The 22,623-nt window shown below is 49.6% G+C and overlaps 1 protein-coding gene across 1 annotated transcript in view; it reads left to right on the top strand.

Annotated features, from left to right (window-relative positions):
• The window catches only part of LOC149273252 (ryanodine receptor 1-like), a 57,918-nt gene extending 35,602 nt beyond the window's left edge, over positions 1 to 22,316 (top strand). The window contains exons 68-109 of the mRNA XM_089506551.1: positions 78 to 318; positions 446 to 533; positions 691 to 783; positions 1,370 to 1,384; positions 3,204 to 3,374; positions 3,634 to 3,693; positions 3,793 to 3,927; positions 4,036 to 4,148; positions 4,462 to 4,558; positions 4,855 to 4,961; positions 5,045 to 5,096; positions 5,280 to 5,345; positions 5,650 to 5,749; positions 5,850 to 5,929; positions 6,414 to 6,490; positions 7,918 to 7,991; positions 8,477 to 8,494; positions 10,655 to 10,735; positions 10,964 to 11,052; positions 11,484 to 11,612; positions 11,707 to 11,811; positions 12,606 to 12,635; positions 14,935 to 14,964; positions 15,315 to 15,396; positions 15,535 to 15,670; positions 15,791 to 16,505; positions 16,610 to 17,084; positions 17,514 to 17,580; positions 17,878 to 18,070; positions 18,259 to 18,345; positions 18,464 to 18,688; positions 18,841 to 18,971; positions 19,329 to 19,371; positions 19,573 to 19,703; positions 19,933 to 19,993; positions 20,096 to 20,242; positions 20,673 to 20,807; positions 21,057 to 21,213; positions 21,351 to 21,415; positions 21,609 to 21,709; positions 21,881 to 21,932; positions 22,221 to 22,316. Coding sequence (XP_089362677.1) covers positions 78 to 318; positions 446 to 533; positions 691 to 783; positions 1,370 to 1,384; positions 3,204 to 3,374; positions 3,634 to 3,693; positions 3,793 to 3,927; positions 4,036 to 4,148; positions 4,462 to 4,558; positions 4,855 to 4,961; positions 5,045 to 5,096; positions 5,280 to 5,345; positions 5,650 to 5,749; positions 5,850 to 5,929; positions 6,414 to 6,490; positions 7,918 to 7,991; positions 8,477 to 8,494; positions 10,655 to 10,735; positions 10,964 to 11,052; positions 11,484 to 11,612; positions 11,707 to 11,811; positions 12,606 to 12,635; positions 14,935 to 14,964; positions 15,315 to 15,396; positions 15,535 to 15,670; positions 15,791 to 16,505; positions 16,610 to 17,084; positions 17,514 to 17,580; positions 17,878 to 18,070; positions 18,259 to 18,345; positions 18,464 to 18,688; positions 18,841 to 18,971; positions 19,329 to 19,371; positions 19,573 to 19,703; positions 19,933 to 19,993; positions 20,096 to 20,242; positions 20,673 to 20,807; positions 21,057 to 21,213; positions 21,351 to 21,415; positions 21,609 to 21,709; positions 21,881 to 21,932; positions 22,221 to 22,316 — 5,150 coding nt within the window. The remainder of the gene's footprint in view (positions 1 to 77; positions 319 to 445; positions 534 to 690; positions 784 to 1,369; positions 1,385 to 3,203; positions 3,375 to 3,633; positions 3,694 to 3,792; positions 3,928 to 4,035; positions 4,149 to 4,461; positions 4,559 to 4,854; positions 4,962 to 5,044; positions 5,097 to 5,279; positions 5,346 to 5,649; positions 5,750 to 5,849; positions 5,930 to 6,413; positions 6,491 to 7,917; positions 7,992 to 8,476; positions 8,495 to 10,654; positions 10,736 to 10,963; positions 11,053 to 11,483; positions 11,613 to 11,706; positions 11,812 to 12,605; positions 12,636 to 14,934; positions 14,965 to 15,314; positions 15,397 to 15,534; positions 15,671 to 15,790; positions 16,506 to 16,609; positions 17,085 to 17,513; positions 17,581 to 17,877; positions 18,071 to 18,258; positions 18,346 to 18,463; positions 18,689 to 18,840; positions 18,972 to 19,328; positions 19,372 to 19,572; positions 19,704 to 19,932; positions 19,994 to 20,095; positions 20,243 to 20,672; positions 20,808 to 21,056; positions 21,214 to 21,350; positions 21,416 to 21,608; positions 21,710 to 21,880; positions 21,933 to 22,220) is intronic.
• Positions 22,317 to 22,623: the final 307 nt, after the last annotated feature.

Here is a 22,623-nt window from a genome sequence, read left to right as displayed (position 1 = left end):
TGGGGGTTTATTTGACATAAAACCCCCTGATTTTCAAAAATTGTTTGTCCGTATGATGACCTTGTGGCCTCTCGCAGTTTTCGCCCAGCCCATCGTGAGCAAAGCCAAGCCGGAGCTGCTTCGCTCTCACTTCATTCCAACCATGGAGAAGCTGAAGAAGCGCGCCGGGAAGGTGGTGGCCGAGGAGGAGCAGCTTCGCCTAGAGGCCAAGAGCGAGTCTGAGGATTCGGAGGCTCTGATACGGGACGAGTTCTCTGTGCTGTGCAGAGACCTGTATGCGTTGTACCCCCTGCTCATCCGCTATGTGGATAACAACAGGTGAGGCGACAGGGAAGACACCGTATCCGATAGAGGAGGTCGACCACTGTTGCGGTGTGGCTGTTCCATGCATGAATACATATATTCCGTGTAGGCTTGTCGTGTAACACGTGCATTTTCTTTACAGAGCTAATTGGCTTTCGGAGCCCAACAACGATGCCGAGGAACTCTTCCGCATGGTGGGTGAGGTCTTCATCTTCTGGTCCAAATCCCACGTAAGTAAGCATTGTCGGCGGGCTCCTCGATTCATGTCTCAGCGACCGACGTAACAAAATCATTTCCCAGTCTTTCAAAGTCACGTTATTTTCTCCCAAAAACCTCTTTTTTATCATTTGTTTTGCCAACTTCCTTTCTGCTTTTGTTTTTTTACAGAACTTTAAGAGAGAAGAGCAAAATTTCGTGGTTCAGAATGAAATCAATAATATGTCGTTCCTGACAGCAGACAGTAAAAGCAAGATGTCTAAGGTGCGTAAAGTACTGACCGGTGGACTTTCTCGGCGGTATCCCACTGTGACCTCCAAGACCATGCCTTCCAACGAAGGTTACGGAGTCATCCCGCTCCGACCCACCAAAAGAGAAAATAATGCCACAGGCCAGACTGCTAATACCCCTTATAATGGAAACCAGGGCCACGGGCCAGCCCGCTAGTATCCATCGTATCGGAAGCCATGGCCACGGGTCAGTCTATTCCTACCCATTGTAATGGAAACCACTGCCAGATGTCTGCCCCCCCAGCATAATCAAAACCACTACCACGAGTCTGCCTCCTCCTACCCATCACGGCCTAATCTACCCTTTCACCACTTGCTGACATGAGTTGTGCCCCCATCCCACTCCTACCCCAGACCCCTTAAGTCTGCTGTTATGAGCTACCCTAACTCTTAAACCTACCTTCCCCATTGCTGAGAGCTTCTAACGTCGCCCTAATACTCCTGCCCCTCTCCGCTCGTGATACTGCCCCGGCGTCGCACCGGGCGCCACGTGTCGCTCTCTGAGTCCACGGATACATTGTAACGCTCTCTTGTGTTTCTTTCTCTGTTCCTGTGTGTAGTCTGGAGAAAGCCAGGTCAGCAGTGAGACTGTTGTCTTGTAGTGTGGCTGCTGCGTTGCCGCTCTCTGCCTGCGTGGGGCGCATGGCTCGTTCTGTCTGTCTGTCCTTCCCTCCTGCCTCTTTAACCCTTTCCCTCGCTGCAGTGGTTTCACTGTATTGTGTTACCCCCCTCCACCCCAATTGCTGACCCAGAAGGGTTATCTTATCCTCTTGGGGTTGGAGAGGGACTACAATATAACCCTGTGAGTGTCTGAGGGGCCGAGCCCTGCTTTCACTCAGGTGGTTTCCGCCTTTGTATTTTGTACAAATCCCCCCCCAAAAAAGGGTTAGTTTTTAAAAATAAAACAAAACAGGAATTGTATGACTTAGAAGGGCCGGGAGCTGCCGTCAATTAGCTTGCCGGCTTTTGGTAAATTAAAGCTCCCAAGACTTTCAGCCATTCTGTGGAATATCAGTTACTCATACGGATTGCTGAGAGTGATGGGAATTGGAGTTCACCGCAGTGGAGGAGCTAGCTGGTGACTCTCCAGTCCTTTCTGTCGTGTCTATACGTCTATCCCTCCCGGAGATTAAAGGTTGTTATCAGAAGTGATTAAGGCCCAGTCGTCCTTCATTGAGTGATGCCCCAATGCAGCCCGCCGGAGGGGCAAATGCCTTAGAAGGTGTTTTGAGGTCTCGAAGTGGTTGTCCCGGGCGGGGGGAAGAAAGCACAGACGGATAGATGATGTTGCATGTTCTCCGTTAAGGCTGGTTGTGATTTAATTGGGGGCCGAGCATAGAAACATAGAATTCCCCGGCCCCCATTTCTCCTGCTGTAACGACTCAAACCTCAATCAGTCGTTGGTCTCGTCTTAGATTCAGGAGCCGTATGTCTATCCCATGCATGTTTAATACCCTCACTGTATTACCCTCTACCACTTCTGCTGGGAGGCTGTTCCACTTATCTACCATCCTCTCAGTAAAGTAAAACTTCCTTCCATTCCATCTCAGCCTCCGACCCGCTAGTTCTGGATTATGAATTTTGTTTTAGCACAGTTTGGGGGACTGAACCCCTATGAGTAGAAGTGATAGGATGCATGACGCCCCAGAAGCAGGAATGCGGGGCTCCTGTCTACGAGAATAATGGCTCTGCAATAAAAAGAAAGCCAGGTATATAACTGCATCTGTAGAGATATATGCCCTTATTTATCAGGGGCAAACTGGAGCAACTGTGGTTGACTGCAAAGCTGGTGGTTGGGGTACGTGCGGAATCTGGTAGCCCACTTCCATCACCATTTATGCCATAGAATATATTATTAGTAGTAGAAGTATTTGGTTCTGGTTCTTCCCAAAGTATTCTGGATACAATTCCGTGTAAAGGACAGATGAATACTTTCAGAAGCGTTCCGTTGGGAATCCGTTACCAGACGATTTCACAAAAAACATTAAAGATAAAATAAAAAAAAACCACATAAGAATGATGTAGGATTTTTGAATTGTATTTATTTAGCGAGAGCCTAATGTGAAGCCCCCCAGGGCCTGGTGTAAGGAATGCCCCCTTTCTTTCTGCGTGTTGCTTTCTGTGTAATGTGACCATTGGAAATTCCAGTGACCCCCCAAAAGGGCGATGGCATGAAGTGCTGGCAGTTGGCTCTTGGCAAACACTGGCTGACGGGAGCATTTGGCTGGTGCGTGTGATGGCTGACAATCTATGGAGGCGCTGGGCAGCTGATCATGACCACAGAATAAGAACGAACACTTGTCTGCATGCGTCTCGTTTGCGGGAAAAAATTGAATCAATTTAGGGTCACTTGTCTTGTTTTTTTGTTTTCTGCTCTCCTCTCACAACCGTTAGTCTGGAGGTTCTGACCAAGAACGCACAAAGAAGAAGAGGAGAGGCGACCGCTACTCCGTGCAGACGTCCCTCATCGTGGCCACGCTGAAGAAGATGCTGCCCATAGGCTTGAACATGTGCTCACCTACCGACCAGGAGCTGATCGCACTGGCCAAGACTCGATACGCCCTGGTGGGTTCTAGCGCTAGGGAATTCCTTGGCTCCATCTCAAATTCCAGGAGCCCTTCCCTGCTTTTCCATTGAATAGACATCCCCCTCGTAGAGTCTCGTTCTGTGACCCGGCAGCTATTTTGCTTTTACACGGAAGGAATCTTTTCATCTCCTGGTCTTCTCGTACCCTCCTTGTCCAAAACGGTAGAAGAAGGAGGACGCATCCCGCCGTCGACACTTTGACTTTCTCATTGTGACTTTTTTTCCCCCCTTCTAACAGAAAGATACAGACGAAGAGGTGCGGGAGTTCCTGCAGAATAATCTCCATCTCCAGGGGAAGGTTGGTCTGCTTTGCGCTCTCTGACCCAACTTATCATTTTGTCGTCCCCCCCTCCGACTTTGCGTTTTTTTAACCTGGTTCTTCTCACCCCCCTCGCAGTGTGATAATTCCTCCATGCGCTGGCAGATGGCTCTTTATAACAAAATGTCTGGGAAGGCAGAGGACTCCAACAACCCAGAGAAGATTGTGAAACGTGTTCAGGAGGTTTCAGCCGTCCTTTATCACCTGGAGCTGGTGCGTTGGTCCTTGTGTCCGTAACCCAAAATAAAGCGACCTCCTGCAAAAGTCACTCACCCCCCCCTAATCATTTCCCTCTTTTTCCCCAAATTTTCGCATTCCCAGACCGAGCATCCTTTCAAATCCAAGAAGGCCGTTTGGCACAAACTTCTCTCCAAACAGAGACGCCGGGCGGTGGTGGCCTGCTTCCGCATGACGCCTTTGTACAATCTCCCCAGGTAGGGCTGAAGGAAAGATTGGGGGGTTTCATGGCTTTCAGACCGTTCCTGATTTTTGAGATAGATGTTCGGTTAAATATCAATGAAAATTGATGTCAAGAAATGTCTGTATTTCTTCGTTCAGTAGGGCAGGAGCCGCTTGTGCTGCCCATAAAGTTTCAGGAGGTGCATGGAGTCATGGGGGCCCGGCCCCCAAAACTTTGTCTGCCCTCCATCACCTCTGCAGAGTGGCTGTGCAGTATCTCCACTACTTTATATGCTTCACCACTAAATAGCAGGTGTTTGGGTGTATTTTATTCTGTTCTGTGTGCAGGCATCGCGCATGTAACATGTTTTTGGAGGGCTACAAACATGCCTGGATAATGAGCGAGGCTCACGATTTTGAAGACCGCATGATCGACGATTTGGCCGTAAGTAACAAAACGCGAGAGACGCTGGCAACACTCGAGACACTCTGCGCATGGGCTCCCCGTGACAGCCGCAGACCCTGGAGTACAGAGCAATATGGGACGTTAAATGGGCAAATATTACCCCCCCCCCCAATTACCTGGATCATTATCCGATCTTCGTTCTTATGTCGAACTCAATAAATTCCTCTACGATGTGCAAAAATGATATCAAAATATAAGCAAAATTCCCCAAAAACACCATAAATCCCAGACTGGGGAGGAATTAAGGGAAAAATTATGTGCTTTTTATCCTTTAGAAATCCGGTGTGACTGAGGAGGAGGAGGAAGAGGAAGAAGAGAAGAAGCCGGACCCGCTGCACCAACTCATTTTGCACTTCAGCCGAACGGCTCTGACAGAGAAGAGGTGAGCTAGAGACGTCACGACGCAGATCGGAGCGCCGGCGCGCAGGTTTCCGAACGCTAATCTCTCCTCTCTTTTCTTTGCAGCAAATTAGATGAAGATTACCTTTACATGGCGTACGCGGATATCATGGCCAAGGTGGGAAAAGACACAATCATTATCGTTTGTTTTTGTTTTTTTTACGGTTTATCTAGTTTTTTGTACAAGCAAAAAAGCGCGTCTGTAAAGCGCGTGGCTCGGAAAAAAAAGAAAAAAGCGGAAAGAGATTCAAAAACAGAGAACCTTTAAAAATCACTGTTCCCCTCTCCTTGCGCCCCTCAGAGTTGCCACATGGGAGAAGAGAATGAAGATGCTGCCGAAGAGGAAGAACCGGAGCTCACGTTCGAAGTAAACTCGTCCTCTGCGTGTCTTTCTCTTCCTTAACCCCTCACCGCTCGCTCTCCATCCAGTTACACCGATCGCTCTCCGTCCAGTTACACCGCTCTCCCCCTCCTGGTTTACATAGTTTCCTAGATTAAGAAGAGAAATAAAGTCCAACCATTCCATCGTCCCATAAGATTAAACGCCATCAGTGTTTCCCTGGATCTACATCTCCTTACAAAGTTCTGACTGCCCCTGTTGTCTCCTTATTTTCCTCTGTCTTCTCTTTTTCTTGTCCCTCTTGCTGCCCACCGTTCTTCGCTCTTTCCAGGAGAAAGAGATGGAGAAGCAGAGGCTGTTGTACCAGCAGTCCCGCCTGCACAACCGCGGAGCAGCTGAGATGGTCTTGCAGATGATAAGTGCTTGTAAAGGTGAGGGCCTGGGGGACGCTTCGCCCAACCAACTGCCCCGTCTCCTCCGCCCCGGTGGGGTGTAAGAGACTCTACTGACATGTATTCCTCTGTGCCTCAGGAGAGCCGGGCGCTATGGTGTCCTCCACACTCAAACTGGGCATCTCCATACTCAACGGCGGAAACAACAAGGTTCAGCAGGTAGGGCTGGACTATATGCGTGTTCCGTCCTGTGCTTCTTATGATCTGTCCCCAATACATGCTTTTTCCACCCGTGTTCTGACCACGATAAAGTAACTACTCTGCAAAAGCCATTAGCTATCAATGCACAAATCCAGAATTGTCATTATTTACCCTAAATTCTCCGTACTGTGCCTCGATCTTTCATATGGACGCCTTTTGACATTTATACTGCGATATACAGAGAGTTTTGTTGAGTTGCGGGGCTCCTTTGCTTTAGCGATACATTTAAACGAGCTCGTCAGGCTTACATTCCCACCGGTATCCGTATTTCCACAGAAGATGGAGCAGCAGTTGGCGTAAACGGGAGAAGAGTCTATAGAAATAGTTTATAAATCTAGAAAGGGGGAAGAATGCTTCATGGTCGCCCTTTCTGTCCTCCATTAAACTCGTCTGGTCCTTCCCCAGCCGTAGGAATCTTTAACCTTTCTCGCTGTTCCTGCAGAAAATGCTGGAGTACCTGAAGGACAAGCGCGAAGTAGGCTTTTTCCAGAGCGTGCAGGCCCTGATGCAGACGTGCAGGTGAGAGGCTCGGGGGTCCGGCGTTAGCGCCATTACTGCTGCCTTTACCATCAGAACAGTCCATGCTTATCTGTCTGAAGTAATTTGGGTTCTCTCTGGCTGGTTATTGGGAGCTGTTGGTTGAATTAATGGTCGAATTCTCCTCAGAAAGAGTTTTAATTTATTTAGATCATGCACATAATCGAGACAAGGCACACAACACACACACATCGCAGCGTTGTCTAATTACATGTTTGAATTACGTGGTTTATATAACCTCTTATCTACTTCTAATAGCATGCATCATTCTGATTGGTTACTTTTCAAGCAGGTTACGCCTCTTTAAGCTGCATAATTAAGAATGGCCTAGACTTGACCCTTTGCACACACATATATATATATATATATATATATCATAGAGTAGACGTGTTGGCGGGAACTCGTACATATATCACAGACTAGACATTCCCTGCTTTCTTATGGCTTTGTCAGCAATAATATTTACGACAAGCATTATCTTATCTCGTCTGTAAACATGGCATAACGCCTAGCTTCACTGCCCAAGATAAACTCACCTTTTAGTAAATACCTTCCCCTCGTCTGTGTGTTGGAAGCACGGTGGTCTTTAGTTCTCATCGGGGCCCCACACAAGCTGTAATGCATTTGGCCAGACAATACATGGCTAAGGAGACGTGCGGTTGTATACATACTGTACATACATACATACATGTATGTATACGGTATGTTTATGTGTCTGTATACATGAAAGGCACATATCTCACTGCACTCACAGTAATTCTCTCTCACGGAGCTGCTGTGGCTTTAATGGATATTTTAATTATTTAGAAGTTAATGTAATTAAGTATTTCTGTTACTGAGACCGGTCAAAAAGGATATATATTATCATCACTGAAAACAGCAGTTCATAAACGCGTCAGGCGCATTAATAATGAGTACACTGTCCCCCCCCACTGAGTACATTGCCCCCACTCACTGAGTACACTGCTCCCACCCACTGAGTACACTGCCCTCACTCACCTTGATTCCTACACACAAAGAGGGCATCACAATGAGCAGGCCTGGAGCCTTTCAGAAGCTGGTACAGGAAGCACTCCCTGCTCACACTGCAGACAGGAAATGCCCATGGAATAAGCCACTTGATGGCATCTATTCCTCTTTGTATCATGGAACAAACCACTTGAGGCAGGATGAGGTAAAATATATTCTCCTCAGTATCACGGAGCAAACCATTTGGGAGGCAGGGGGAATCTATTCCCATTATTAATATACACACAGGGTTCTGTCAGGGCATTGAGACAGTCAGGGGCCGCTGGGCTCTGCGGATGGTCCCCGGGCAGCTGCACTTTTGCCCTGTGGTAAATATGGCCCTGGTTGGCAGCAGCGCAGCCTTGCGCATGTTCCTCACACTTTCCTCCTTCTCCCCTCAGCGTGCTGGACCTGAATGCGTTTGAACGTCAGAATAAAGCGGAGGGCCTGGGCATGGTGACAGAAGACGGGACAAGTGAGTTGTGTGATGGCTGCGGCGCGCCGGTGTCTATTCCCCCAGGGCATACTTCCTGTAGCATTGGTTCCCTGATAGTCTTTCACTTCCTGTTGCTGTGTCGGCTCTGTATGACCAATCACTGCGATGGGTCCCGAGAGCCCCACTTCTTAGTCTTAGGTTTATAAATCTCGGAGGGTCTCGGACACAAACGAGCCCTGATATTATTGCATTAATCAGTGCGCCTCCCAGGCGCATAAAGAGTTAACGATAAAATCTTACCAAACCCCCATTTTCCCTTGACTGACCCCCAGAATGCCCCAGCGCTGCGGGGGGCGCTCTCTCTGTGTTTTCGGGGGGGGGGGTGGATTGTTATATTTGTGCGGTTATCCGATTAATATGTTTTTGATAATGATGGTGACATTTTCCTTCCTGTTCCCTGACATATGGTTGTCCCCCTCCTTTCCTGCCTGCCTCTATCATTCCCTGACATCCTTGGTACCCAGTCATCAACCGTGAACAGGGTAAATGTTCCTTTAAACTCCCTACACCAGAGCTTCTACTAACCAACCACTGTCCCCGTACGCCCCTCCGAGCCGGGCTGCCACCAGAGATCTAGCGATCCCACTGTATAGATCCCTGGGAAGATCTCCCCATAGAGTAATGAGCTCAGTCGTATAGATCGGATCTCCAGCAGGACAGAGAATTGTGATCACACTTTATAGATCCATGGGAGATCTTCCCTAGAATACTGTGTTCAGGTCTATACAGCAGATCTCCAGGGGAGCACGGAGCTCTAGGGATTCCACTTTACAGGTCAATGGGAAGATCTCCCCTAGAGGATCCTGTTCATTTCTCAAGAGCAAATCTAAAGGAGGACACAGAGATCTAGTGATCCCACTTTATCGAACCCTGGTGAGAGCTCCCCAAGAGTATTGCGTTCAGTTCTATAGAGCAGATCTCCCAAAGAGCACAGTACTCTAGTGATCCCACTTTACAGATCAATGGGAATGTCTCCACCGGAGTACTGTGTTCAGTTCTATAGAGCAGATCTCCAGATCTAGTGATCCCAATGTATTGATCACCGATAAGATCTCCCCCAGAGTATCGCGTTCATTTCTCTGGAGCAGATCTCAAGGAGGGCGCAGTTATAGATCCCTGGTTCTGTAGAGCAGATCTCCAGGAGGACGCAGTTATAGATCCCTGGTTAGATCTCTTTGGTTCTGTAGAGCAGATCTCCAGGAGGACGCAGTTATAGATCCCTGGTTAGATCTCCCTGGTTCTGTAGAGCAGATCTCCACGAGGATGCAGTTATAGATCCCTGGTTAGATCTCCCTGGTTCTGTAGAGCAGATCTCCAGGAGGACGCAGTTATAGATCCCTGGTTAGATCTCCCTGGTTCTGTAGAGCAGATCTCCACGAGGACGCAGTTATAGATCCCTGGTTAGATCTCCCTGGTTCTGTAGAGCAGATCTCCAGGAGGACGCAGTTATAGATCCCTGGTTAGATCTCCCTGGTTCTGTAGAGCAGATCTCCAGGAGGACGCAGTTATAGATCCCTGGTTAGATCTCCCTGGTTCTGTAGAGCAGATCTCCAGGAGGACGCAGTTATAGATCCCTGGTTAGATCTCCCTGGTTCTTTAGAGCAGATCTCCAGGAGTTTCACCCGATGTGGGAGAGTTTGGGGTCCTTGGCTCCGCTCTGATCAGTGGTCCTAAACATCCAGTGCCAGGGGCTGTTTTCAGGCAGTTACCTCCGTAACCGGGGATATTTTTGGCGCAGCGTCTGTTTTGGGGCGGCTCAGCTCGGTTTATTCCATCGATACTAATTTCCACATGGATTTTATCTCCGAATTTCCCCAATTAATGCCGTTACTAACAGCCTATGATCCGCAGTTTCTCAGGGGCCGGCCACGTCGGGAGATTTAACTGAAATACCTTATAAATCCGCTAAAAATGCAACTATATGGGTAATATGCGGAGAGATCATTTAACCCAACCATTGATCCGTTTAACGAGATGCGTGAAGCTTACATGGCGCTGAACACAAGATGGCTGCCATGACAGGAGGCGGCCATGTTGTGCTCCGGTGACGCTGATGTACATCGAGGGTCAGGCAGAGACGCAGGCGATTCGGGTGTTAGGATCGGCAGAGGCGGACATTGATATTGTTACATAAAATAACAAAAACAACGCTGGCGGCTGATCGGACTCGGCAGGTGGCCGGGTGCGTCCAGCCACTTGCTGCGGTCCCCCTGATAGCTGTCCACCTGCGGCCCCCTAACTGCATGCGTTTACTGCTGGTTTGCTGTGTAATTGGACTTGTCATTAACATTTCTCCTTGGATTATTTGGTGACTCACAGCGGACACTAACCCACCCCTCGCTGCCACATGACGGTCTCTCGCTGTCCAGTTCTCTCTAATGCTCTCTTCTTTCCTGTTCTCTTTCTCTCTCACTGTCCACCTCTCTGTCCTGTACTCCGTCTCTCATTGTCTCTTCCGTCTTCCCCTCCTGTCTCTCTCCTTCTTTCTGTATCTCTCTCTCTCTCCCCCATCTCTCTCCCACCTCTTCTTTTTCTTTCCACTCCTCTTATCTCCCTGTCTGTCTCCTCGTATTTCTCTCTTTTTGCTCCCCCTGCAACCTTTCTTTCTCCTCTTACCGTGTTATCATCTTGGTTATTACCAGGAGAGAAGGTTATGGCCGATGACCAATTCACGCAGGACCTCTTCCGTTTCCTCCAACTGCTATGCGAGGGTCATAATAATGGTGAGACATCTTTAGCAGACCTGGGCTGCTTGTCGCGTGTATGACCGTGACAGAATACATGTCAGTCTTGTGACGCAGTAATGACTAGGCTTCCACTAGTTTATTAATCTTGGTTTGATGTCCAAGATGTGAGTGTGAGGATATAAATGTTCTTCTCTTTGGCGGACGTCATCGGTCATTGCGGGTGAGTGGCCATTCTCATCCGAATTCACTCCTCTTTCCATTCAGATTTCCAGAATTACCTGCGTACTCAGACGGGGAACACGACCACCATCAATATAATCATCTGTACCGTGGACTATCTCCTACGCCTACAGGTAAACCTCCCCTTCTGAGCCTCTCCTCCCACGTTAGACCAAGCTCATATGTGTCTATTCCTGTCAAGCGGTCAATCGAGTTAAGGGTTAACTTGACTGACCAGACTCAACCTTAGTTGCATTCAGTAATCTGTGAGGAGTTTGCGAGGGGCTTGCAGGTTGGAGACGAGGACACACAAATTCAATTTTAACTCGTATGTCCTCGCCTTTAACTCACAAGATTTCCCCTGCACACTCTATAAAAAGTTTTTAAAAAAATCAGTGGGCTGAAAATTGAGGATAAAAAGCTTTATGGATCATGGTTTTTTTTTTGCGGGAGCTGATAGGAATTGGCTTGTATTTTATGCCAACTCCAAGCACTTGTAATTTGTGAACTGACCGGGCAGTGCTTGGACAGACACCGCTCTGACACGTCTTTCATCCCATTACAGGAGTCCATTAGTGATTTCTACTGGTATTATTCTGGCAAAGACATCATCGATGATCAAGGGAAGAGGAATTTCTCCAAAGCTATGTCTGTGGCAAAGCAGGTTTTTAACAGCCTGACAGAGTATATCCAGGTACTGGAGGAACGCGTCGTGGAGCCGGTAGATGGGTAAATCCTTCCGTACTCCTCGCCGTGCTGTGGGTTTACTCTTCACCTCTCACCCCCAGGGTCCCTGCACTGGAAACCAGCAGAGTTTGGCCCACAGCCGTCTCTGGGACGCGGTGGTCGGCTTCCTCCATGTCTTTGCTCACATGATGATGAAACTGGCACAGGTAAACCATCCCAAACCCGGACACTGACCATGTCCCTGGTACCAGAGGTCCTCTTACCCTGTCTGCTGAAACCGTTAGGCAGGAGGGTCTTCAGAGGCCCCCCGGCCGCGCAGTGTTTTCATTGCTTCGGTCGGTTCCCAGGCGCTGTCCCCAGCAGGCAGACGGCAGCATTTCTGCTCCCCGACCTCTGCAAACCATTCCTTGCTATCGTGGCATTAGAAGCGCAATCGCCCCTTGTGAGCGAGAGTCCATACTATGCATACACTCGTGTGGTATTAGCAGGTGCTCACTCCTGTTGATAAGTACTCAGTCATTGCACTCTGAGTGAGCACTCACACTGACAGCTCAGAGTAAATAAGCAGACCCTTAGTATGAATGGTCCTGGGGACACACGCTTATGTGTAATGTTTTAAGCGCGTGTTGTGAGTGGCCCCTCAGTGTACAGTCACACTCAACTAAAGTTATTACAGTCATCCTCAACTGCCACATTTTAGTGTTGGTGTGAGTGCGAATCTTCACTCCCGCACTCACTCCCATGTGCCCTATGCTCTGCACACGCACACCTTGGTAATATGTATCACTCCTCAGTATGAGCGTTCCCTCACCAGTGGCGTTTTACACGCCTGTCCTCTCTGCGAGTGTCCGTGCGTATGTGACACGCTCCTTTGCAATGAGTGAGGCCTGCGGCTTAGTGTGAGTGCTGCCTGCACATGCGCTCCCATCTCAGCAGGTGGGTTAATCTGATGTCGGTGCGGAACGATTCTGAATAACACTTTTATTCTGATGTGTGACAGATGCCCCAAAACGGAGGACTTCGAAATGGCGTAAGAATATTTTCTCTGTCGCACGGCTGCGTCTCTTTAAAGCTGGAAGTGCTCCCCGTCCCTCTCGGTGTCTGTCTCTCCTCTCTGTGTCACTCGCTTCTCCCAACGCCCTCAGCCTTTACTCCGTCTGTCTTTTTCTTTACTCTCCCTCTGCTCATTCGCTTCTTTGGAGCTCTTCTCCATCAGTTTCCGTCTGTCCTCCATTTCTTTAGCCTCGTCTCTTTCTCCTTCCGCTCTGCTTCCCGTAGATACGTTCTGCTCCTCCGTCATCTTATAATATATTCTAATAATCCGATTATACTGGGGCAGCATCACGTTCTCTCTCCCCAAAGTATTTGGGGAATATTCCGCCCCTTTAGCGCCCATTTCATTATCTTGCTGTGGGGCTCACATACCGCTATGATTGTTGTATCCAGTGTTATAAAGCGGAGAAGTTCTTCCTCAGCTGCAGGGTTGGGGGACGTGGGCTCCTTTATGGAGCGGGACCCTGTTGGGCCGACGCCGATCAGGTCGGTGGTCTTCTGGACCGAGGGTGATGGGAGAAGCCGCGTTCCGGATCGGCCCCTTCTGTCCCGGGTCAGCTTAGATCCCCCAAAACATTAATATCCGCTGATTTCCCGCTTATAGCGCTTGGCATTGAGGCGAACAGAGTTTTGATACGGATTTAAAGTCTGATGGAGCCTCAAACGCGGGGAAAGTTAATATTTGGATGGCACCCCTGGGATTACGCTTTGGAAAGTGCACTTTCTGCCCCTGTGATGTCACAGATGCCCCACGCGCGGTGAGAAGGAGCCGGGTCATTAATCTGGATTCGTGCCTCTCTCCGCGCCCGTGATTCCCCCGTGGCTTTCTAGCATCACGGCCTCCCCCGTTTCTCACGCTGCCCGTTTTCCATCTGTCTTGTCTCCGTTCTCTCTATCCTCTTTTCCCTCCTCCCTGCCCGCTCCCCGGAGTCCTCCCGTATGCTCTTTTCCCTCCTCCCTGCCCACTCCCCGGAGTCCTCCCGTATGCTCTTTTCCCTCCTCCCTGCCCGCTCCCCGGAGTCCTCCCGTATGCTCTTTTCCCTCCTCCCTGCCCACTCCCCGGAGTCCTCCCGTATGCTCTTTTCCCTCCTCCCTGCCCGCTCCCCGGAGTCCTCCCGTATCCTCATTTCCCTCCTCCCTGCCCGCTCCCCGGAGTCCTCCCGTATGCTCTTTTCCCTCCTCCCTGCCCGCTCCCCGGAGTCCTCCCATATGCTCTTTTCCCTCCTCCCTGCCCACTCCCCGGAGTCCTCCCGTATCCTCTTTTCCCTCCTCCCTGCCCGCTCCCCGGAGTCCTCCCGTATGCTCTTTTCCCTCCTCCCTACCCGCTCCCCGGAGTCCTCCCGTATGCTCTTTTCCCTCCTCCCTGCCCGCTCCCCGGAGTCCTCCCGTATGCTCTTTTCCCTCCTCCCTGCCCGCTCCACGGAGTCCTCCCGTATGCTCTTTTCCCTCCTCCCTGCCCGCTCCCCGGAGTCCTCCCGTATCCCCCTGTTTTACCGCCGGCAGCCGTGTGACAGTGAGTTGCGTGGGCTCAGCCCTCTTCCACGGGTGAGGTGGGAGGGGTGACTATTATCATCGCTTTTCTTGTGAATTTGGCACTTTTTGGCTCCTCTTGACATCTGTTGGTCACCGGGGGGGGGGAAGAGGCGAGACTCAGAGTATCCCCGGCACCCTGTGAATAACATCATAGGCTGTGAGAACCTTAACCAATACCAGGCAGTCCTGAGGCTGGGGGTCACCGTGCATTTTTAGGGGAGCCCCGCAGCGCCCCCGAATCTACCCAAAGCCCCATAGGATCACCCCTCACGGATACTCACACGTGCAGTGGGGTACACGCGTGTTGCACGTCAGTGGGCACGACTGGATACCTAATCTCTCCCTCCTTCTCCTCCCCTCACAATGATACATGTATGTCTGTCCCGTGCTCCCCGTGTAGCACAGTGTCTGGGGCAGAGAGCCTTTCTCATCCTTCCGTCCTTAACCCTTCCATTGCTGGTTTGCATTTAGCTGTTCTACCCATCCTCGTGCAGCGTAGGGGTATTTGGAGGGGCATCTTCAGGGTATGGGTTAGACATTACTGACACCGCCGGGACAGTATTCTCTGAACAGGAGGGATTACGCACATTCATTTCAATTTACGTAAATACACGGGCAGAAATACAGACATTTTCTTAATAAACATTTTTTTAGCGAGGACAGGGATGCTTCCCCTCCCTGGACTGCTTTGGGTGGGAATCAGTGAATATAAAAATATGTGTTTTCGTTGCATTGCACACAAGGACCGTTTCTGGAGTCGTTTCTACCCAGAGGTAAGACGGGGTCACTGAATTCCCACAATACGCCCGTCGCCTGTCCGCGTGGCCAGGTATTTCTTTCATCATTTGCCATTCCTGGTGGAGATTTGGGACAGTTCTCACGTACACAAAGCGGCCAGTGTATGCCAGGGGGGTTGGGGGTCTCTGTGCTCATGAATATGGACACCACCATGTGAAGAAGACCTAATACTTGCAAATAAAGTCCATGATTGCGTGTTGAATAGAGGCGCTTGTGTGACACCATTCTTCTCATGCTCTTTGCTCATGAGGCATAGTCCCAACGTTAGCGATGGGGCGTGCGAGGCTTCCGTGGTGGAACCTTAATTTTCCCTTTTGTCTTGCAGGACTCAAGCCAGATCGGTCTCCTCAAGGAGCTTCTAGACCTGCAGAAGGATATGGTGGTCATGCTGCTGTCTCTACTGGAAGGTAACAAAAGTATCTTTGTTATAACAAATATTCATACTTTTACAACGTGTTCCTCAACGGGTCAATAATTACAAACAAGTCAACTTCCGATGATATCTACTCGGTGTTCACATGCGGTCGCTTATTTACCTTTACAAGGAAACGTGGTGAATGGTACCATCGCCCGTCAGATGGTAGACATGCTCGTGGAGTCTTCTAGCAACGTGGAGATGATTCTTAAATTCTTCGACATGTTCTTAAAGCTGAAGGACATTGTGGCGTCCGATGCGTTCAGGTAAGGCAGACGTGACTCTCGAGAAGGAAATGGGGAAACGTTTAGGGGTTTCAAACCCCCCACATTATCAGACATCGGGACTGTAAAGTATAACCAGATGACCGTATTTTATCATTACAGAGATTATGTAACAGATCCTCGTGGACTCATCTCCAAAAAGGACTTCCAGAAAGCCATGGACAGTCAGAAGCAGTACAAGCCTTCTGAAATCCAGTTCCTCCTTTCCTGCTCCGAAGCTGATGAGAATGAGATGATCAACTTTGAGGAGTTTGCCGACCGCTTCCAGGAGCCAGCCAAGGATATTGGATTCAATGTGGCCGTCTTGTTGACCAATCTGTCTGAACATGTTCCCCACGACTCGAGGCTGAGGAACTTCCTGGAGCTAGCTGACTGCATCATCGCCTACTTCAAGCCCTATCTGGGCCGAATCGAGATCATGGGTGCAGCCAAGAGGATAGAGAGGATATACTTTGAGATCAGCGAGACCAACAAGGCACAGTGGGAGATGCCTCAGGTGAAAGAGTCCAAGCGGCAGTTCATCTTCGACGTGGTCAACGAAGGAGGGGAATCAGAGAAGATGGAACTCTTTGTCAACTTCTGTGAAGACACCATCTTTGAAATGCAGATCGCTGCCCAGATTTCAGAGCCCGAAGAAGAGAAATCAGAAGACGATGAAGATGATGGAGCCGGAGCAGAAGGCACCGGAGAAGGAGATGAGGGAGAGGACGGCTCCGCACCACCAGAAGCATCGTCAGCTTTTGTGGAGTTTATGGACAACGTAATAAACTTCTTTAAGATGTTCACTTTCAGAAACCTCAAGAGACAATATCGCAAGGTAAATCCCTCATACTTAAAGTATGAAATATCTTCAGAATCTGGGATTAGGGAGGACATGCTGACTTGTTCATTATTTATATTATGTTCTTCTTTTTTGACCAGATCAAGAAGATGACAATAAAGGAGATCTTCATGGCTATTGCTTCCTTCTTATGGACCTTGCTACTGGGTATCCTTCACTTCTTTTACAGCGTCTGCAAGGGTATATTCTTCCTCATCTGGCACACTTTGTTTGGGGGGAGCTTAGTAGAAGGAGCCCAAAAGATGACTGTGACTGAACTATTGGCCAGCATGCCAGACCCCACACAGGACGAGGTCCATGGAGATGTGGCTCCTTCCACGATGAGTGACGAAGTCCCGGAGGATGGCGACGTGACGGACTTTGTGGACATGACCAAAGAAGAAGTGCGTGAAGAAGGAGCGGAAATCTTTGGTCTGGAGCTTAAGAAAGACGGGGGACACTATCGTCTCAGTGCTCCCGACGCTCCTGGTGGCTTAGGCGATATGGGAGACACCACTCCTGTGGAACCACCAACTCCAGAGGGATCCCCAATTTTGAAGAGGAAATTCCAGGTGAGTTAATGTTGTGATAACATCATAATACCTCTGTCACAACATGACGGATTCTGACAATTGATCTCACTATTGAACCATGCCTTATACAGGGCCAGCTTAACCCTTTCACACAGGAAAACCGTGATGTTGGCTTTTTATAATGCAGTTATAACGTCAGTGAGATGATAAAACTCATCAAAAGCCATGATTTTGCCATTAAACTCCAGTGAGGCGTCTTATGATACAGAGGTTTATGACTGTCCGCTGAAGAGCCGCTGGAAGCTCTGAAACCCCCCATCCTTTCATATTCACTCCCGTTTTCACCTAAAAACATGATGACGATGTCAATGTTTCCCAATTTCCAAAACGCTTTGCTGTGTTGCGCGACAAAATAAAATGTGAAATCCTTCTTTTATTAAGGACGATGAGTCAATGGGAGATCACGAGGCAGCTGTGGAGGAGCCAGCCCCGGAACCGGAACCAGAACCAGAACCTGAACCAGAGCCAGAGAAAGCCGAGTGAGTTACCAGACCGCAAAACTTAACCCGACCCTAACCTGGTCTAACATTTTACTTAGGGGACCAAGACGTTTGACTTTTAAGAGGTTCATATCTCCTGCTTTTGTGCTAAACGTCTGTAGCAAAGTGAAAAACCCACCTATGCCTGAGCTGCACCGTCTGTGCAAACTACAAATGAGCTGATCTGTGTACATCCCTTAACCCAATTATTAGTTATTAAAAGCAATTAGTGATTAGTTTATATAATATCACCAAAACCCTTTGTAAATACCGTTGTTCGCTTGTCCTTTATCCCAGTTCAGAGAATGGGGAGAAAGGAGCAGAGGTCCAGGAAGAGGCTGCCCCCGCCCCCGAGGAACCCGAAGACCCCGAAAAACCCAAGGTTACTGCCGCACCCAAGAAGAAGTCTCCGCGGGACAGAAAGGCAGAGGCTGGAGATGGCGTCTCTGAGTTTTGGAATGAACTGGAGATCCAGAGAGTGAAATTCCTGGTCAGTGAGGCCATCGCTCGTCTTTTTCTTCCCTGTCTAATGCCTGCAGTGTAGAACTCGCGACTCTTCCGGGGCATCTTTGAGGCTTCTGGGAATTTCTCCAACATACAAAGAGTTTGTGAATGTACAGTGTATATTTAATGATACAGCTGGTAATGTAACCGCCGGGTTCCCTTCTCTCCCCGCAGAATTATCTCTCCAGAAACTTTTACAACCTGCGGTTCTTGGCTCTCTTTGTGGCTTTCGCCATTAACTTCATCCTGCTCTTCTACAAAGTAAGTCAAGGCGCGGCGTTTTGGTTCCCTATCGCTCCTCTTACGGCTCTCCATACGCTATTCTGTTTGCCGCTCCTCCGATATCCATATTTCATGTTTCTGTCTTCTTCCAATTCAGGTTTCCGACTCCCCAAAAGGAGACGATGACTTGGAAGGCTCTGGGATGGAGGAGGAAATGGCTGTTCTGGATGACGGAGGGGGAGATGAAGACGACGAGGAGGACAGCTTGGTATACTTCTTCTTGGAGGAAAGCACTGGATACATGCAGCCAACACTTAACATTCTGTCCATCGCTCACACGCTCATCGCTTTCCTCTGCATCATTGGATACAACTGTCTGAAGGTGAGGCCGTGCGTCTTACTCCTCATCGTCCTTCTGTGTCCACACAGATTCTAATTCATTGTCTCTGGGTTACCATAGAATTGCGTAAATAGACCAATCATCAGCTGCTAGGAATAACATGGATTATTATTGAATTCTCCCGTCCTCGTCAGGTACCGCTCGTCATATTCAAGCGTGAGAAGGAACTGGCCCGTAAGCTGGAGTTCGATGGTGTCTATATCACAGAACAGCCAGAAGACGATGACATTAAGGGACAATGGGACCGCTTGGTCTTGAATACACCGTGAGTAAACAGAGCTGGACGGAAGAGTGAGCGAGGCGTAAGCATGCGATGGGGCCGAGGCAGAGATACTCGTTAGGGTTAGGAACGTTAGGGTCGTTAACCTCTACCAAGAACCATTATGGAGCCGCAGCGGCCGGCTTTAGTATTATTTCCTCTTCCTCGATGGCTCGTGCCAAATCTCCACAAATATATCAGCTCCGGAATAAGATACGGTAAATGGGATTCTACCGGCATAAGGAAGACAGACCCGTCAATGGGTTTCCCAGAAAGCGGAATTTCACTCTGGGCAGATAGACGCCAATGAGGAGCTAAAACGCTAACCCAACACCTTCGGGGGTTTTCTCTCTCTTTTTGCAGATCATTTCCGAGGAATTACTGGGACAAGTTTGTTAAACGAAAGGTAAATGTTTAAATTCCACACGAAATACTAGTGAACGTCCCCGATCTCTGGTTTGTTTATGACCTCTGAAACCTTTAAAATTCACTATTTTGTTTTCGACGATTCCACCTCCATGAAAATGTTATTTCAATCCCGTGTTTAAAAGCCTTTATGTTACGATTTGGGGATCCTTATTTTTAGCTTCTCATTAAACATTCGTAGGTGCTGGAGAAATACGGGGACATTTACGGCCGTGAGAGGATTGCTGAGCTGCTGGGAATGGACCTGGCCAGCCTGGAGATCACCTCTCAGAACGCCAAGAAGCCCCCGCCGGATAATTCCATGTTCACCTGGTTGGTAACATCTCCGTTGGTGCCATAGACACGAGGACAGGAAGTCTATTCCCTCTATCTACTACCTTTTCCATTACATGTCATTTATGCCCCCAAACTCCTAATTTCATGGCAGACCTGACCCAGCGCCTCATCTGCCATGCCCTTCTGCCCCTTCGATGTCTCTCTGCCACCTTCCTGCCCCACTGACTGCTTAGAATCTCATGGTTTTTGTATCTCTCACTAACAGGATCACATCCATCGATATAAAATACCAGATCTGGAAGTTCGGCGTGGTTTTCACTGATAATGTAAGTCGGGGGTTTTAATGAACTCTTTGTGTGAAGACGTCCAGCCGAGATGGCTTAGCGCTCGCCCGGATGGTGTCTCAGAATCTTGTGTTTGCTCCTCAGTCCTTCCTGTATCTGGTCTGGTACTTTGTCATGTCTATCCTTGGCCACTACAACAACTTCTTCTTCGCCGCTCACCTGCTGGACATCGCCATGGGCGTGAAGACCCTGCGCACCATCCTCTCCTCCGTCACGCACAATGGCAAACAGGTACGAGTCCTATGTGGTGGCATCACGTGCTCCTTCCTTTCCTCCGTGCTCCTTCCTTTCCTCCGTGCTCCTTTCTTTCTACGTGCTCCTTCCTTTCCTCCGTGCTCCTTCCTTTCCTCCGTGCTCCTTCCTTTCTACGTGCTCCTTCCTTTCCTCCGTGCTCCTTCCTTTCTACGTGCTCCTTCCTTTCCTCCGTGCTCCTTCCTTTCCTCCGTGCTCCTTCCTTTCCTCCGTGCTCCTTCCTTTCCTCCATCTTTTGATTCTGTCTTGTCAATCTCTTCCCTCTGTCTCCCCACCATCGTGGCCGTGTTCTCCTCCCAGTCGGTGGATGTGGCCGTGGCCGCCCGCTCCTCTCTACCTCTCCGTTATTCTCATGTCCTCCTCCTCCCCACGCTGTGTGATAATCCCCCCTGTCCTCCTTTCTCTGCAGCTCATGATGACGGTCGGCCTCCTGGCTGTGGTGGTTTATCTCTACACCGTCGTCGCCTTTAATTTCTTCCGCAAGTTTTACAACAAAAGTGAAGATGAAGATGAACCGGACATGAAGTGCGATGACATGATGACTGTGAGGAGCTGCCCTCTTTGCCCGTCTCTCTGTCTGTCCGCCCGATCGTCAGTCTGTCTGTTTTGTCTCTGCCATGGGACTTTATCACTGGTGACTCGACCAAGTCCCTCCACCAGTGTGGGGGGGCTAATTTAATGCCCCCTTAACGTTACGAGGTCGGGGTGTTTCTTGACAAATCGTCACTTTATCTGTCTGTTGCATGTATTGTTATCATGTATGATCTCACGCGTGAACCCTGTCCCTCTGCAGTGTTATCTTTTCCACATGTATGTTGGAGTCAGAGCTGGAGGGGGCATCGGAGATGAGATTGAAGACCCCGCCGGAGACGAGTATGAACTTTACCGGGTGGTCTTTGACATCACGTTCTTCTTCTTTGTCATCGTCATCCTGCTGGCCATCATTCAGGGTACGCAGCAGCAGCAATATGGACGCCGCGTTGTCCGCGGTTGGGGTTTAGCTTGATAGGCTCGCTCTTTAGGGGTGTGACCTCCCACCCACCAATCAGAGATGGGTTCTGCATTCTCATATGTCCTTCATCTACAGGTTTAATCATCGATGCCTTTGGGGAACTGAGAGACCAACAGGAGCAGGTGAAGGAGGACATGGAGGTGAGTGGCAAATATCTCGCTTCATCCCTTCCATCCCATCTCTTCCCTTAATTACCCCATTCCTCCCCAACATGCCCCTCCATTTGCCCCAATCAAAGGCATGGCCTCCTTTCTCTGCCATCTCACAATTTAATTTGGCCTCAGCTGCCTGCCATGTTTTTTTACCCCTTGTGCCTCATTGCCCCTCTTCTAGACTAAGTGCTTCATCTGCGGGATCGGCAGCGATTACTTCGACACAACGCCGCACGGCTTCGAGACCCACACGCTGGAGGAGCATAACCTGGCCAACTACATGTGAGCCATGGGGTCAAGGGGGGTTTAGAGGTCACGGGGTCATAAGGGCAATCAGAGACTTCATATCAAGACCCTGAAACTAGAGTCTGATATAGCGGATGGGTCCCACCAGGCATTCAGCCACCAGGGGCTGCTCGAGGAGCGCTCTGACCCCTCTTTGTTCTCCTACAGGTTCTTCCTCATGTACCTGATTAACAAGGATGAAACGGAGCACACGGGGCAGGTAAGCGGAAGGCCGTGCGTGACCTGGGGGTCCGTGTCACATGTGCAGCTAATGCTTGCGTGGGGGCCGGAGACGCGAAAGCCAACTGCTTTCTCCACCCATGCCTCACCCACCTTGTCTATATCATTAGCATTTTTTGGGGTGGTGGGTTCCAGATATCCGTGTCCCGGGGGGGGGTCCCGGAGAGCAGGAATACGTCTGGAGTGGCCTCTTGCCTGGCTGAGCATCATGGGAGTTGTAGTTCTCGCCAGCCGCAGCGCATGTGTTTATCTGTTCCTTGCCCTCCAGGAATCGTACGTTTGGAAGATGTACCAGGAGAGGTGTTGGGATTTCTTCCCGGCCGGAGACTGTTTCAGGAAGACGTACGAGGATCAGCTCGGATAACCAGGAAATTCACCCAATACTTTAGCGGGGTCCGGGGCGGACCCTTAACCCTGCCAGCCGCAGGGAAGCCCACCTATTCAGCCACCATCTTTGGCGGGGCTCACTCACAGACTTACTGTATGCCGAGATCCCTGCAGAGGACCTTGCAGAGTATCGCACCTCGTGTCTTTATAACCCAGAGAACGCTGCAGAGAGTTTCGTGCCACGCAGCGGGGTGATTCCTGCAGAGCATCTCACTTTATTCAAACCAGAGACCTCGGCAGATCATTGCATTTTAGACTAGAAACAATGTCAGGCCTCTTCTGTA

This window comes from Sceloporus occidentalis, unplaced genomic scaffold (assembly GCF_023333645.1).
Source record: "Sceloporus occidentalis isolate IW3139 unplaced genomic scaffold, rSceOcc1.0.p SCAF_390, whole genome shotgun sequence".
NCBI classification, from domain to species: domain Eukaryota; kingdom Metazoa; phylum Chordata; class Lepidosauria; order Squamata; family Phrynosomatidae; genus Sceloporus; species Sceloporus occidentalis.
This window is presented reverse-complemented; position numbering and strand designations above follow the sequence as displayed.